Raw genomic sequence first — 16978 nt, 5'->3', positions numbered from 1 at the left:
AAAATAATAAATAAAAACACTAAAAATCTATTTTATATTTAGCAAAATATATTTTGCATATATGATATTTATTTACTTGCCTAAATTATTTTTAAATTAAAGACTAATTGTAATATAAATCAGAAATAATACTATTTTTTTTGAAGTTTTTTACTGTTTATATTTTATTCATAAGCTGTATCCTTAAAGGTTTTTCAAAAACTAGATTATACTTTTAATTGAATGAAAACTATGTGATAAAAATATTGGTTAAGTACCTATTGAATCTAAAAGAATAGTTTATTTTTTTTTTAAACTATACAAAAGGAAATGACAGCAAAAAATATCTAACAGAGTCATCAATAAGCTTACTTTCCTTGATCAATTCACACATTGTATTTTAAAATTAATTTTATTTAAATGATATTATTTTATAATACTCTAAATAAAAATTGTAATTATTATGAGGGCAAGAATAATATAATTCCTATTTAATATTTCTTATTTATTTATATTTAGTAATAGTAAATGGTTTATTATATTTTAAAGTTTGATTAAATTAATGGTTATAATATTTTTTTAAAATAGAGATTAAATCGAGAATAATTGATATTTATGAAAAAAAATTTTCTAATTAAAATTTTGCGATTTAATAAACTTACTATTTTTAAAAACATTTCATGATTCTACTTTTGTCATATTTTAAATACAATTAATTAAAAAATTTTTAAAGAACATCATTTTAGAAAGTAGGTTCTTACTAAATAACAATCATAAATAATCTCTATCTAAATATACAGAAGACTATATAGATTTAGTAAATACATTAAGGATTTTAATATGCAAAATTATGCTGACTTTGAATTTCCATCAAAGTAAAAAGAATAAATATTAGACAATAAAATGGATGATATCAGTAAATTAGATGAAAGCTATAATAAATACATGACTAGATCGTACATTTTTAAATGCTTATTACGCTTATTGATTTTTAAGATTATGTTTTTATAATCATTTTTAATGTAAAAATAATAAATTAATAAATAGATTTTCTAGTTATAGCATGAATGGATAAGGAGCTGATAATAGAAGAGGAATGTTTTAAAATTTTTAACTAGAAAAATTTTAAAAAGATCAAAGCGATATATCAGCTAATTTTGATTAAGAAAGGTTCGAAGACATAAATGATGATACTAATACATTTAAGAATAAAAAGCCTTCAGTCTTTTAAAGAAATTTATAAAATTTAGATATTAAAGCTACTTCATCTAAAAAGTTTGTGGATAGTTTAATTTTGCCTGCAAATAGCCAAAGAGCTAGTGAAGAGGAGATTTATATGAAAAAAAATATGAATTTTCCTTTCAAATATGCATCATTTGATCAAAAGTAGGGTTAAATCTATGATATCAATTAATCTACTATTGAAAAAGAAAAAGAAGGAAGCTAAAAATACTCACCAACGAATGGTTTAAATAACAACAACAACAATAATAATAACAACTCATCTAGCTCGAATTATCTAGATACCCCTCCTATGATTAAATCATCTGCTAAAGCAAGGAGATCAACTCAAATAGCTTTAAAGATGAAGGTATTTTAAGGTATTCTAACCAAATCTAATTAATTTGATTAGTAGTATGTTTAATCACCTTTAAATTAGGCGTAAAATAGAAAAATTAAAAAAGTTTTATAGAGTTAAATAGTAGGAAATTCTCCTAGTTTTCATAATTGTAATGTATTTAGCTACAATTAAGAAGCTCTATAATAGCAAGGTGTGGAAGAAAAAACTTTTAACTAAGAAGATGAAAGTCATGTAGATTAAAATAAAAAGCAGCATTTGATAATACTCACTTATATGAAACGATTTATAAATTAACTTTTAAAGAGACTATCTTACAATAAAATTGAATTACTTTCAGAATAACAATTTTAGATGATAGGAGACTAATCTTTTCCCCCACAATGTTATAAGAACATTTAAAATGTATTTAATGATAAAAATTCCTATTAAATGAGTCTATTGTCAAAAAGGAGATACCACTTTGAACAAATAAATTATTAAAAGAAGTAAGGATTAAAATAATTTTTGGATTCTTTTTATATACATAGGATAGGTAATTCATAGATTTTTTCATTTTTGTAAAAAATACCTGTTACTGACCCCAGTAGTTAATTTATAATTATATGGGAAGCTTTACTTCTGATAATCATTTTATTTTATTTGATATTTACCCCTCTAAAGACTAGCTTTGAATTTAGCATTGATGAAAATTCTTATCTAAGCTTGTTTGCTTATAAGATACCTCCTTTTATATTTTTACTCGATATATTTATGGGTTTTCAAACAGGTTACTACGAGCTAGGTAGAATAGTTTAAAAAAGGAAATTAATTGCTTTAAGATATTGCAAAAATAAATTCACTACTGATTTCTTAGGTACTTTAATGATGTTCCTAAATGGTTTTGTAGAAAATTCAAACTTTCTTGAAATTTTAATCTTAATCTTTAGAATTACATAAGTAAGTTGTTTAGTTCAATATAAATTAATTTATTTTATCTCTTCATTAAATTTTATTTTGAATCCAAAAAATTAATTGAATAATTTTTAGTTAGTTTTATTTCTAATTAATTTTTATTTATTTGGATTTCTATTTATAATAAAATCAAATCAATCAACTCTTTCTATAATTAATTAAAAATTTTTCCAATCCATTTAATTAAAATTATTATATATACGATTGCAAAATAGTTCTTAAAAAATTATTTTATCATAAACTTATTTTATTTTCTAAATTGAAAAAATTAATTTTAATTTTAAAGTTGTCAAAATATAAATTATATCATAAAAAAAAATATAATTTTTAAAAAATCTTGATTTATTCTAGCTAAAAAAATAATTTATTTTTCTTATTAAACGATAAATAATTTATTCTTATTAAAATATTTTTCCATATAAAAAATATAAAAAAGATGAAGAATAAATTGTCGATGATAAATGATTTTTTTAGGATTTAAAATAAATATCCTGCAGGATATGAAATGCTTAAAATTGCTGCCTTCATTTTGTTTATGTCTCACATGTGGGGATGCCTTTTTCATCTTGTTGGGTAAACAGAAGATGGAAACTCTTATCAAAACACTACTGGAGGTGGAAAATAATATCAAGATAAAAATTGGTTGTAAGATTAAGGGCTTTAAGATGCTGATTGGTATACTAAATATATATTTTCTGTTTATTTCTCTATAATAACAATGGTTACAGTAGGTTTTGGTGATATACATCCTGTAAACATTTATGAAAAAATGTTTGTAATTGGAATGACAATTATATCTTGTGGTATCTTTGCATATTGTGTTAACTCAATAAGCTCAATTTTCTCTTAGCTATCTCAAAAAAATATAATATTTAAATAAAAGCAATATGATCTTCTCAATTATATGAACCAAAAAAATATTAAAATGGAAACCCAAACCAAGATTATGAAATATTTAGAGTATTTGGAATAAGAGTCTGACCAATGCATACCAAAAGGTAATCAATTCATAAAAAATTGCTTTTAAAATTTTACTAATTAATTGTGTTCCTATAAAATAGGAGAAGCTGTTCTATCATAATTTCCATTAGAGCTTAAAGAATAAATTATGAAAGAATACTTCGTTAAAATACTCTAAGATGTACCAATAATAAATGAAAATTTTAGTTTAGCTTTTTTGAGTGCAATCAGTCTAAAAATGAAAGAAAAAATTTTAGGTCCTGGAGAAAAGCTGCTTGTGAAAGACACGAGACAATAGACTCTGTATTTTATAACAAAGGGAAGTATTGAATATTCTATAGATGACGGAGATCATTAAAAGGCTTTATGCTAAATTTAAGTAATACTTTTAAGCAGAATTAAATTTTAATTTTTTATATTTTTTATGTAAATTATTTTTCTTCTAATTTTTATGATTTAAAATATTAGAGTGTCAAAAGTGTTATCGATTTTAGATAATTTATTACTGGATTAAAGCCATAAGTGTCTATCTAAAGTACAACTATGACAAATGTAGCCTACATAAGCTACAACGATTTTATTGAGGAGATAAAAAAATTTTATAAAGATTATGTAAAATAGATTAAATTCGTTCCTTTTATTTTGAAAAAAATTTTATGTATATAGGAAAAATTTTGCTATTTAAGGGATTAATTTTTAAATGATGGTAGATTTGAAAAGCTCTGCCCTTCGTGTAATCATTTTGGTCACGAGATCAACAATTGCCCATAAATTCACTTCAGTGTAAATAGACCAATTTTCAGCTAGAAAGTATTTTACTCAATACCTTAAAATCGCTAATAAAATCCAAGATAAAGATTTATCGATAAGAGAATATCTTGGAGGAATATATATCATGAAGCGAGAAATGACTTAAAATATTTGAGATGGGCTTATGTAATTGAATATCATAATTTGTATAATTAAGTGAATATCGATGAATAAATTAAGATAATTGAAAGTGACAAAACATTCTTTAAAAGATGTCCCAAAATTAAACCTGATATTATCTAGTATATGAAGAACTCTGCTACCACATAAAATGGCTTGGATGTTATTATTGAGGAAAATGAGGGTAGTGATAATACCTAATCTAACAGTGAAGAATCTGATTTCTAAACAGATTATTCAGAAACTTAGGTAAACTAAAAGAATATGAAAACTCTTTAAGATGAAGATGTATAAGATAGTTAATATGCAGATTAAGGAGGTGGATTAGCGATGTAAGTGCAAAACATAAGTATTCATTCTGAAAAATACAATGGAGATAATCCCAGTCTTTCAAATATTATCCCAGATGGTGATATCAATAAAATGGTCAATGATTCTATAAATCAAGGATCAGTTAAAAATAAATCAGAAGCTAGTATAAAAAGGTAAGAATCCCTTAAATCAAATAAAAGAAAACATACTTTAACTGGTGTGGTTTAATAATAAATTTCAAGAACATAAAATAGAAAACTTACTAATGAACTCTAGGATTTCGAAAAAATGAGAAGCCAGACTAGGCACTTAACTAATAGATCAATAGCCTAAATGATAAATAGCAGTCAAGCAATTATAAATGAAAAATCATCTATGCAATAATCTTATATTTCTTATTAATAAGAGTACTAAAACTCAAGTAGTATGAGTAATTCTTTACCTGGAAAAATAATTCCAAATATCAATTAATCATAAAAAGTAAATAATAACTAATAAGAAAGTCTAAGATAACTTGATTAATTAGTAGAAAAATTCAAGAGATAATGCATGAAAATGATGACTAATAATCTAAAAGTTGACTATTTAACTCATGTATCTCAATAAAATAGTAAAGATGAGAATTAATCAAAAATTCTGACATTAAGTAGATAGAGTAAAGCTACTAATAGAGTGAACACTTATAATTCCATTTCAAATACCTAACAATGCAAAAGTATCTAAACAATCAAAAGTTTACAGGAAAATTTAAAAAAAACAAAAATTGATGCAAAAGATGTATAAACAATTCATAATAAAAACTTGTAAAGATATGGCACTTCTCATAACTCTCTTCTGCATATATTTGGTCCTTTGTAGTTTAAATTTGATAAAATTAAAGAATATTAAATTTATTATCCCAAAGGAAACGCATCAAATATAATTAAGGTGTACAAAAAAATCTAGAGTTAAAACAAGACATAAACAAAATTACCTATTCTTAGGCATAGATATTCAGGATAGTCAGATTAATTTATTTAGCATAATCATTAAGAAAAATTCAATTAATTTTCAAAAAAAGCTGCTTCTAAAGCGAGTAAAATGTCTTATATATCTTAAGTGGATGGATATAAAAATATGTTTAACTTTTGATCCTTTTAAATATAGGCCATATCTTTATTACAAATACTTTTCATATTCTTTAAGAAGATTAATAAAAAAATAGAATTTAAATATAAATAATTAATTTTAATGTATTTTAAGCAAATATACATAAAGAGTACAGCTTAAATTTTACAATTTCTGTTTAAAATTTTTATTAAGTTTAATTTTAAATATTGATTGATTATTAATTAAGAAATTAATAAGAATTAATAAAAGCTTCTTCATTTAAAAAAAATCTTAAGAATAATTTAAAATTTATGATCTTTGTGTTTATTCTTTAATTTTAACAATTTTTTAATATATTATTCATGCTATTTGGCAAATTTGTTAGCATATCATATTTTATTTAACATTTTTTAATTCGATTTCAATTTTTCAAGTTAATTCTGATAAAAACATATTTGGTTACTTCATACCCTGTTATAAAGCATCACTTTATTTCGAGAGTATTTTTCATTCATGTAATAACAAAATTAAAACCAGTAAATCTAAAAAATACAAATTAATGACTCTGTTAGTAAATTGCTTTGGGAAATACAGCTTACCATCTATATTTTTCACCTTTTAAAGTATAATAATAAAACTTTTTAAAGTTATTATTGCTAAAAATTGCTGCCATTTACACAAACATCTCATAAATTTACTATTAAAAAGTTAATTAATAATAAAATCTAATATTTTCTATCTTTTTCAAAATAGTTAATAAATTTATTTACAATTTGAATAAAATCATTTTAAATAAAAAATTTTTATCTATTTAAATTTATCAAAATACCCTATCTTGCTTAAAAAATACAATTCAATGAGAACGCCAATTTAAATGAAAAGTAACTAGAAAATTTCAATCAAGTATAATACCCAAAAAATCGTAAGTAAATATCAGAAAATGAAATAAAATTTTACTTAATTCTTAATTAACTAATAAATTAAATAATTCAAAGTAATGTTGTATTAATTTAGATAAAAATAATACTTACAAAACAAATAAAAACAAACACTAAATTTGTATGATTTCTCATATTATTTTTATACTTTTGAAAATCCTCATTTTATCACATTTTGTAAAATGCATTGATCCTAATTGCTAAATTATCTCTCCTAAAGATGGTTCATGCATTTTATGCAATTTAAATTTCTCACTAGATAAATCTCAAGGGCTGTGCATCTCTGATTGTGATAAGAATTTTTTTTTAGAAGCAGATTCTTAATAATGTGTACCATCTTGCAATTATAATGAATATGGCAATTCTGATTTAGGTGTCTGCTAGAAAATTTATGAATGTCCTACGCTTATTGATTTGGGTTAAGATTTCCATTCTGGATTGGCTTCATAAATAATTGTAGATGATATAAATCAAATTATTATTAGTATTAGTAACACAGACACAAATATCAAGTTGTGGAATTAAGTAAATGGAATACTTAAAATGACTTTTTCTGGTCATACCTAACCTGTTTTGAAGATTTATTTGCTTTAGGACTCTAATTAGCTGCTGTCTTTTTCCTCTAAAGGTGAAATATTGTATTGGAATTACTCAACTGGAGAATTGAATCAATCTTATATCTTAAACTTAGGATAGCTAACTTTTTTAAGCTGTGTGAACTTAAACTATGGCTTGATAACTCTTTATGGATACCAAGGAGAGTTTTATGTTTATAACTTATAAACTAAAGCTTCTAAAAAGTATGTAGGACATTCGAATATTGTTTTAAATTCAATAATTATAAGCTCAACTAGCTTTATCACCTACTCTTTAGATAAATCAGTCATATTGTGGAATGAGTCTACTTCTACTTACAGTTTTTAAATAATTTGTATTCACGATTCGGCCCCAAATGGTTTTATTTTATTAAATTTTAGCTCAAATGTTGGATTAGAGAGTTATCTTTTTTCATTTGGAAGCTCAGGTAGTGATTCACTTAATCTTTCAATTTCAAATTTACAATCTACCTCTATTTAATGCTAATAGTATTTGAAAGGTGATTTTACTTAGCCAATATTAAATGTTTTAGGAGATTCAAGCTCCAAATCTATTATAGTATATTCTTCTGTAGAAGTAGTGATTTATGGATTTAATTCTGTAACAAGCAATTTTATTTTATTGCAAAAAATAAATGAGCAATTCTTTAATTAATAGCTCTTTTTACCTCTTTAAGGATTAACTATTTTTGGTAATAGTATTTTTTTATACACTAAATATGGGAAATTTTCATTAACAAGCTATATTAACAATAAAAATACCATTTAGTCTTAATAATTAATTTAGACTTTAAGTTTTATTCCTATTTAGATAAACATGTAAAATATTTAGGGAGCTATAATTAATTAATAAAAGGATCATTTATATATTTTTGGATAATCTATTCAGTAAATTGATTTAATAAGCTAAAGAGTCAACTATATTATAACTAATTTACCTATACCTTATATTAGGCCAACTTAATCTGTTCCATAAACAGTATATAACAATACATAGAATGTGTTAGTAAGTACATCAAATGATGGTTTGTCTTTAAGCTATGATTTTTTAACAGGTGAGCTTTTATCCATATTTTAACATCCTGACTATAAAGGAAGCTTAATATAACCTCAAGGATAAACTCTCTCCCTAGTTTAAGGTGTTATTGTATGTGTCGCGTACAGTGATTTATCATTTATATGCTATCATGCTATTAATATGATTTTATACTTTAAGTAAATCTTCTTTTAGCCAATTTTAAGATTATTTAATGACGACGTAAATGGATACGTTTTAATAAATAGCTTAGATTATTTATAAATAATAGACCCTTTCAATTCTAAAATTATAAAAACTATAAATAAGACAGGTTAGTTTTATTATATTTTGCTAGGAGCTAACATTATATGTGTAACTGTTTCATAAGATGGGTATATTATTAAATATAATTACCCATAATTAACAATACAATAATAAGCAGATTCTTCTAATATTAATTAAAAAAAACAAACTGTAGTTGGATTTGTTTTTGATAATGAATCTCAGTACACATTATTTTATTTTTTAAACGGGCTAGCGATTTATTATGATGAATAATATAATGTAGTGTTATATTCAGATGATAATATTTTGATCAGTAGAGTAAATTATTTCTATAAATTAAAAATATTTTGCTATTAATTATTTCATAAAAAGTTAAAGCTTTATTTAAAAATCCCTTTTTTAGTAAAATTTTTTAAAAATAAACAAATAATCAAAAAAATTTTTAAATTATAAATTATTTTTTTTATCAATAGTGTGGAATAGTTTAAGATGGATAAGTTTAGTTATATTATACTTGCCTATGCAAAGATGGAACAGTAATTTATCATGGAATTATAAATTAGGAATTTTACTTAAAAATATAAGCACTCTCTTTTCCTATTCTATATGCTGATGAAATAGTTTAATATAATAAGGCTTTATTTAATGTAGATTTTGGGTCATATGGAGGATCATTGATACTTGCAGATAGTCTTGCATTTTTGGCATAATCTAAATTTGATTCTTAATCAAAAATTAATTCATTTACCATAGATGTTTAAAATTAAAGAGTATTTATATGTAATACAGTTGGAGATATAATGGCTAGTCATTTTACTCCAAACACTTACTACTATCTTTAAAGAAGTGAGAATTCTATTTTATAGAAATTATTATTGATCTAATCTCTGCAAAAACTTGTTTCATTGTCTAATGTAATTACTATTTATGATTATTTTAGCTAGACCATCTACAAGTAATTTAGATTTAAAATTAATTAACTTCTTAGTTTTACATTTATATAATTAATTAGGCTGAATGACAGGGTTCACAAGTAGAGTATTATTAATGCACTAATAATAGAGAGCATTTAAATAATAATTTCTTATAATTATGATGTATCAGATAATCTCTAAATATGGAATTTCAACACAGATTAAAGTCAATCACTTGTTGGGCACTAAAAAGGAATAAATGGTGTGCAATTTATAGAATAATAAAATATAATTATATCTTATGACAAAGCAGGTTAAATAATTGTATGGAATTACAATTCAGATTTATTAAAGATTAAGATTTATTAAAGAATATCTTAGAATTATAATAACGAAATCCTAAATTTATTTTTATTTACAAAATATTAAAATTTATTTATTTCGTTAGATATTGTTGGAAATGTATTTATGTCCAACTTTTTAGATGGGAGTATTGTGAAGGCTATCAAAGTTTCAAATATGAGTGCCATGATTATAGATGAGTTATACGATAGAATAATTTTATATGGGAGAAGCATTGAAGTTTACAGTGCAACAACAGGAGTTAAGATGTAGGAAATAATTGGTTTTGATAATTAAGTTTAGCAAATCATATTTAAGAATAATTATATAATAGCATATGGAACTCTTGTTATTTAATCAATAGATCGTCTTACTCTAGCTGTACTATACACGAGTTAATTTAAAAAAAATATATATTCGTTGACTGTATTAAATAATTTCGTTGGTATGGTAGGAAATAATATTGATTTTTCTATCGAAGTTTGGGATTACACTACAGGAGTTATGCTTTCAGAAATAAAAAATAAATCATATCCTTAAAACTTAGTAAGTATATTTAGCGATGAGTAATCTTAACTATTTATTGTATAGAATGTTGAAAGGTTTTTATTTACAGTTACTCCTTACTCTAATTCTATTGTTTAGTAAAAAGACTTATTATTTGCTAAAATGACTTCTTCGTATATAAAAAGCTATATTTTTGATTTTTATAGCAACATATTAATCTTGTGTAATGATGATACAATAATAGCGTGGTAATATTATGCATATGTAGGCTTCTAAGGCTAAGCTGTTATGATTCCTTCTGAATCATTGATAATGTCTACTTATCATTCAAAATTAGGTAATTTAAAGCAAATAATAATTTAATAAATAATTAATGATATAATATTAAAGTTTAATTGCACTAATAAATATATTTTATTTAAATAAATTAGATGTGATAACTTATGCTGATTTAAATTAAAATCTTTGGTAAGTTAACTAAAATCTTCTCTACTACAAATATCAGTTATAGTATTAGCCAAAGTAGATAGTATTGCACACAAATACTTATTTAGTAACGGATGGAATAAATTTATACAGCTATGACCTCGATTTTAAATTAGCTTATTAATTATAAATATACCCTTTTAGTATTTATGTAGATGAGAGTATTACATTTATTTTTGTATAGACTTATAGTTATCAAATAGTATAACTATTATTAAATACAAGCAACTCCTAACTAACACTAGTTAATGTTTACAAAAATCATATAAGTAGAATAGTCAATTGCATCATAAATACAATATATTCTCATATAATCACGTTTGATGTTACAGGATATTTAGCTATAAATAATTACAATACTTTAAAACCTATTACTGTTCCTTAATAAAATTAGCAAATCATTAGAGATATACAAATTGACTTTGTTTTCAAAAGGTATTAATCATTTATTTGATTATATATTTAAATTTAAAGAATATTAAACATTAATTTCAAAAAGTTTTTTTTTTTTTTTGAATTTAATTTTTTAGTTTAAATTTCAAATAATTTTACATATTTAAAGATTGATAACGTGTTCTCAAGACTAGTCTTCCATTTTATTTTCTTATAGTTATGATGTTCCTCTGAAGGTTTTAAATGTCCTTATATACTCCTCTTCAGTTATTTAAGCAGTGATTGATACTGAGAGACTTTAAGTATTAATTTGGATTGATTTATAACTAGCCATTCAAGTAAGAGATCTTGATTCTACTAATTTAGAATTAATTAAATACATTTATGGACCTGGAGATTACAAAACCTAAATCAAATTAAGTAAAGAGTGGAGTATATTAGCAATTTTTAACTAATTTTAAGTAAATCTTCATGACAGAAATGCAAATGATGCAATAATAAATTCTCTAAGGATGCCATCTTAGATATATAATATAACAGATCTCTAATTTATTTCTGATTCTCTGTTGCTCATAAGATCAAAGTCCTAGCTTAACTTAGTATAGTTTTCATATACTTCAATATCCATTTAAAAATCCTTCTCCATGTTATTTCCTACTTTATTATCCTTAAGTTATATTAACTAGGAAGCCATTAATATCAAAGGAATTAATTTATTTACAGTATTTAATTACACTTTTCCATTCTCTTGTGATTCAGGATATAAGAATTATACTATATGCTATTCGAAACTTTAAAGAACACAATCTTATTTTTAACTTAGTTAGGATCTTTCAACCTAAAGCAATTCGTTTTAAAAAGTTTCTTAATTAATAAATAGCATTGTTTTGAATATTGAATTAGATGATGAACAACCATTTTTCTTTATTTAAAAAAAAATAAGCTTTAGTAATACAACTAGTTAATAATAAATGTATATTTATGATAAAAAGTAGCAGTCACATTAAGAGAGAATTAACTTGTAAATATCCTCATTTGAATAGTTCAATCTGCCAACTTTAACTATTAAAAATTTTAATTGGAAGATACAAAATCAAACAATTTATAATTTCAATAAAAACACTCAAAATTTAATTTTTATTAATTCAACTTTCTAAGATAATATTATTGGCAGTTAATTTGTAATAGAATCTATAAATTACTTAATGATCGATAATATGGAAATAAAAAATTTAAACATAAATAGATAAGTATAGAATAAATTTAGAAATCTAATATCTAATGAAAACCTGAATTATAGTTTATTCTAGATAACAAATAGTAGCTTAGTATATGTTAAATGTCTTAGTCTCCAAAATTTGGTTATGGAAAATTCTATTTCTTTATTCTAGATTTCAGAGGTAAGATAATTAATTATTTAGAATTTAACGATATAAAATGTAACCTATTACTCGTAAAATTTTCAGCAAAGTATTTGGAGTATAATATTTTCAATATAAAACAGTTAGAATATTTAAATAAACTCAGTTTTTATTTAAAATTGTAAAATAAATACATAAAATAATAAATTTACTTTTGAGGAGTAGGACTTATCTAAATTAATTATTTTTTCAATGTAAGCCAACAAAAATATATTTTCAACAAATTTAACTGCATAAAATAACAATAATATAATGATTTATGATATTTCTCAGACATATCTAAACGAAGATTAAGGCTATATTTAAGTTGTTAATGATACTGTCAATTTTTAACAAATAGTAATCAAAGAATGTTAAAGTGTACTAGGATAAGCTTTAAATAAAATATAAACTAGCTATTTTGAACTTAGTCAATCATCTTTCATTAACAATACCTGCTTGAATTCTTATGGTTGTGCTTATGACATTTCAGAAACTAAATTTTCATTTACAAAATGCATTTTCTTGTATTAATAATCATAATATGGTGGAGCAATTAGCGTAAGAAACAGTCCTTTTAAAAGTATGATTTAAGAGTCAAATTTTTAATTTAATGCTGCAAGTTAAGGAGGATCTATCTATTTGCAGGAATCAAATCTTGAATTAATCAGCACAATAATTACTTAAAATGTAGCAGAAGTAGGTGGAGCTATAAGATATGTAGGTTTTGTGCCAGATTTTATAACTAAAAAGCAGTATCTAAGTAACAATTTAAGCAAAAACAATATTGTAAAAAATCAAGCAAAAATATTTGGTTAAAATATTGGTTCATACCCAAGGCAAATAGAAATTGAAAGAACGGATTAAGAAATAGATTTCAATCTTATTTAATGTAAAATTTTAAACATTATAGCTATTAAAAATTTTAAATTATTTATTTTAATTTTTGTTAATTATCAAAATTTTCTATATTTTTTTAATATCATTTAAATTATAGAAATTTAGGGTGAGACAGTGTATTAGATAGATAATTTTATGAGTGGAGGTAATTTAAATTTCAAAATAAAAGTATACGACGAAGAAAATAACATAGTTAATCTAAATTCATTAGAAGAAAGTAGTAAGGAGCTTTAAAGTGAGTTATAATAATATTAATTAGAATGTATTTCTTTAAATTCTTAAATGATGTTAATAAATGGTAATAAAGCAATTTACAACTCATTAGACAATTCATTTACATTTTAAAACATTTAGCTTATATCAACTCCTGAGACTTAATCTGTATTTTATATTTAAAATAATATAATTTAAATTCCCAATCCTTAAAACACAACATAATTTTAATTAAAACCATTGTATATTAAATTAAACGTGAACTTTCGTTAATGTGAAATGGGTGAAATCATAATCAAGAGGTATATTTAATTATAAATAAAATTAAATATTTTTTATTTCATATAACAAATAATATAGTACATAAAATAATCCTTCATATTGTGAAAAATGTCCAATACAAAAATACTCTTTGGTAACTCCTAATATTAACTCTTAAAATGAGTAACTCTGTAAACTTTGTCCAGATTCTTGCTCTTATTGTTAAGGCAAAACTCTTACTCTAAAGAATGGCTACTGGAGGGAAAATAATTATACAGATGTTATTGTAAGTTGTGTAAATAATCCAGATAACTGTCTAGGTCAAAGCGCAGAAACCATTTAATATTGTAAGAAGGGATATATAGGCCCACTTTGTGAAACTTGTGATTTTTATGGCAAAATTTGGCAATAAAAATATATGAACAAGGAAAAATTTGAGTGCATCCCATGCTAAGATTCATATAGTTAATTATATACATATCTGTCTTCAGTAATCATAGGATGTTTATACATTTTATTTTGTGTTAGGGCAGCTCGTTAAATGATTTTGATTAAGATATAAAGCTACTACTTAAGAATGATTGGGTTAGCAAGTATAGGAAATAGTGAATAATCAGATAAATCTGACATATACTTAAAATTTTATATGCACTTTATTTAAGTTAGTTCAATAGCTTTTTAGATATATTAACCCTAGTTTTTGAAAATAATCTAGGTTAGTGTAGGCTCACCGATTAATTTTTTAAAATTTTCTATAGACTGTAGAAGCATCTTTACTTAAGAACTTTTACCTCATGCATATGGTAGAATTATCTGGTCATAAATATTATCAATAAGCTATTTTTTCTTTTTGGTCACTATATATTATCTCTTATTTTTGATTAAGTTTTTTAAGAAATTTGAAAAGAACTTAATCATCACAGTAGCAATATTTATCTATTTATATTTGTAACCGAGCATAATCTCTGAATTGGTACAAATCATATCTTGTAGAGATATTGGAGGAACTAAGTATCTGACTGCAGATGTAACTTTGAAATGTTATACAATGCAATACTATTTATATTTCTTGTTATTATTTTTGCCTCTTTTTTTAATATGGGCAATATTACTTCCACTAATAGGGATTATTGTATTAAAGAAGAAAGTTAAAATTCTTGATTATTGCTCTGTAAGGTTATCTTATGGTTTGCTATATTCAGAATATAGGAAAGAAAAATATTATTGGGAGTTTGTGAAAATAAATCTTAAATTAATAATCATTTTTATCTGCAACTTTTACAACCAACAAATCTAGTACAAAAATACTATTTGTACTTTTGTACTTTTTTGCTATTTGATGCTTTAAATCTCTAATGCTCCCTACATAAATGTTAATTTTAATCGTACTGATTAGTTTTTATGTATAACGCTGATTATCTGTCTTTAATTGAATCTACTTGTAAATAAATCTGAAAATGATATTCAGTTATAGATATGCTCATTTTTGCTTTATGGGATTTATTACTTATTTTCAAGCTTTCTGATAATATAAATTCTCATTGTTAAAATAAAAAAAGTTATTTTTTTAATAGGAGAAAAATATCCATCAGTAAAATCTAATTTCAGTTATATATTTGAAAGGTTAGGAATAAAATCTAAGAATAAAATGAATACATTTAAAAATTGGGCAAAATTGATTAGATTGCTTTCAATTTACTTTTATGAAAGGAATTTAATTAAATCTAAATAGAATTCGGAACAGTTTACAAATTTAAATAAATATTTTAATAAACACTCAAGTAAAATATACTAAAATTCAAGTCCTATAATCTAGTCAGGAATATTAAATATCTAGTTAACACCTTAAAAATAACCAAAAAAATAGGTGATTAAACTTAGATGTAAGTTAATTTTTATTAATTTTATTTGGTATAATGTTTTTTTATATAAAAGTAATGTCGTAAAACTATGAAGATAAGAAAAAAGATGACAGTTAATATACTTCTAGTATTACAGACTAAGAAGCATCAGCTACTTACATAAATGGTAAAATATTATTAACAATTTTATGTCTTAAAAATTGAAACATATATAAAAAGCAAACAATCCTAGATAAGAAGAGAGTGCTTAACAAATATTTTCATAAAGAATTAAAAAGAAATATATTAGAAATAACGAAATAAACTAAATTTACTTTTTTAAAACAAATTAAAATAAATAATAAATATTTAATTAAGAAATTTTAGATGATGTCAAATAATGACTATTTGTTAAATTACTTTTATAATAATTTAAAAATATATTTGATAATAATTTGAATAGGTTTTATAATTATGTAAATTACAGAAAAATATTAATCCTCAAAATTATAAGTTTAAGCCAATAAATAGATATAAAATAATACTATTGATTAAATGAATAAATATTTTAATCCAAAAGCTTAAAAATGTAATTTTATATTTTCATATTTTCTCTACCTTTGAAGAATAATTAAAGTTTTAAATACAAATTTTTAATTTAAATTTTAAAAAGAAATAATTTTAATTTTTCTAAGTTAAATAAAATTTTATTTATATTTTGCTCTAAATAAATTTTTCTTAAATAAAATCGTAATGAATATGCTTTTAATTATACAAAAATTAATATTAATTCTAAAGAATTATTTAAATTTGGAGGGTTTTGTATTTAGAAAAGATAACTTAGAATGTGTTATAATACAAATACAACCTTCCTTTAAATAGAGGACATATCAACTTAATATAATTTATTAAAGCGCTTAATAAAACTAGCAAGTAAATCAAAATTTTATTTGATTTGCAGAATGATTACAAATTTCTTTATTTGAGAAACCAAAATAATTCATTAATAATATACTTACATATCAAAGGATTAATATAATCAAAAATTTCAGAACAGAAAGCTTTTAATTATTTAAGAATA

At 22.7% G+C, this 16978-nt stretch overlaps 5 protein-coding genes across 5 annotated transcripts; 3 read left to right on the top strand and 2 right to left on the bottom strand. All coding sequences in view use genetic code 6, as the record gives it.

Annotated features, from left to right (window-relative positions):
* Positions 1–819: 819 nt before the first annotated feature.
* Positions 820–5845, top strand: TTHERM_00886950 (cation channel family protein; the record flags this gene model as incomplete). Its single annotated transcript, XM_001013625.2, has 6 exons — positions 820–935; positions 1027–2497; positions 2949–3510; positions 3574–3851; positions 3941–4084; positions 4139–5845. 6 exons carry the CDS (start codon positions 820–822, stop codon positions 5843–5845), a joined length of 4278 nt encoding a protein of 1425 aa, XP_001013625.2.
* A 1019-nt stretch (positions 5846–6864) lies between these two features.
* TTHERM_000886919 (transmembrane protein) lies at positions 6865–14665 on the top strand (the record flags this gene model as incomplete). The annotated part of the gene is made up of 9 exons (XM_012795447.1): positions 6865–8958; positions 9114–9595; positions 9653–10740; positions 10835–11324; positions 11452–11702; positions 12903–13574; positions 13680–14097; positions 14156–14546; positions 14621–14665. The coding sequence occupies 9 exons, from the start codon at positions 6865–6867 to the stop codon at positions 14663–14665; spliced, it is 5931 nt and encodes a 1976-aa protein (XP_012650901.1).
* Positions 11752–12165, bottom strand: TTHERM_00886920 (hypothetical protein; the record flags this gene model as incomplete). The annotated part of the gene is made up of 1 exon (XM_001013622.1): positions 11752–12165. The coding sequence occupies one exon, from the start codon at positions 12163–12165 to the stop codon at positions 11752–11754; it is 414 nt and encodes a 137-aa protein (XP_001013622.1).
* Positions 14666–14848: 183 nt separating the features above from the next.
* TTHERM_000886918 (hypothetical protein) lies at positions 14849–15424 on the bottom strand (the record flags this gene model as incomplete). The annotated part of the gene is made up of 1 exon (XM_012795446.1): positions 14849–15424. One exon carries the CDS (start codon positions 15422–15424, stop codon positions 14849–14851), a length of 576 nt encoding a protein of 191 aa, XP_012650900.1.
* Positions 15425–15704: 280 nt separating this feature from the next.
* Positions 15705–16301, top strand: TTHERM_000886917 (hypothetical protein; the record flags this gene model as incomplete). The annotated part of the gene is made up of 3 exons (XM_012795445.1): positions 15705–15939; positions 15992–16084; positions 16138–16301. The coding sequence occupies 3 exons, from the start codon at positions 15705–15707 to the stop codon at positions 16299–16301; spliced, it is 492 nt and encodes a 163-aa protein (XP_012650899.1).
* Between the last annotated feature and the right edge of the window lie 677 nt (positions 16302–16978).

This window comes from Tetrahymena thermophila, assembly GCF_000189635.1.
Source record: "Tetrahymena thermophila SB210 genomic scaffold scf_8254814, whole genome shotgun sequence".
Lineage (NCBI taxonomy): Eukaryota > Ciliophora > Oligohymenophorea > Hymenostomatida > Tetrahymenidae > Tetrahymena > Tetrahymena thermophila.
The sequence above is the reverse complement of the archived record's forward strand: the minus strand, read 5'-3'. Positions and strand labels throughout refer to the sequence as shown.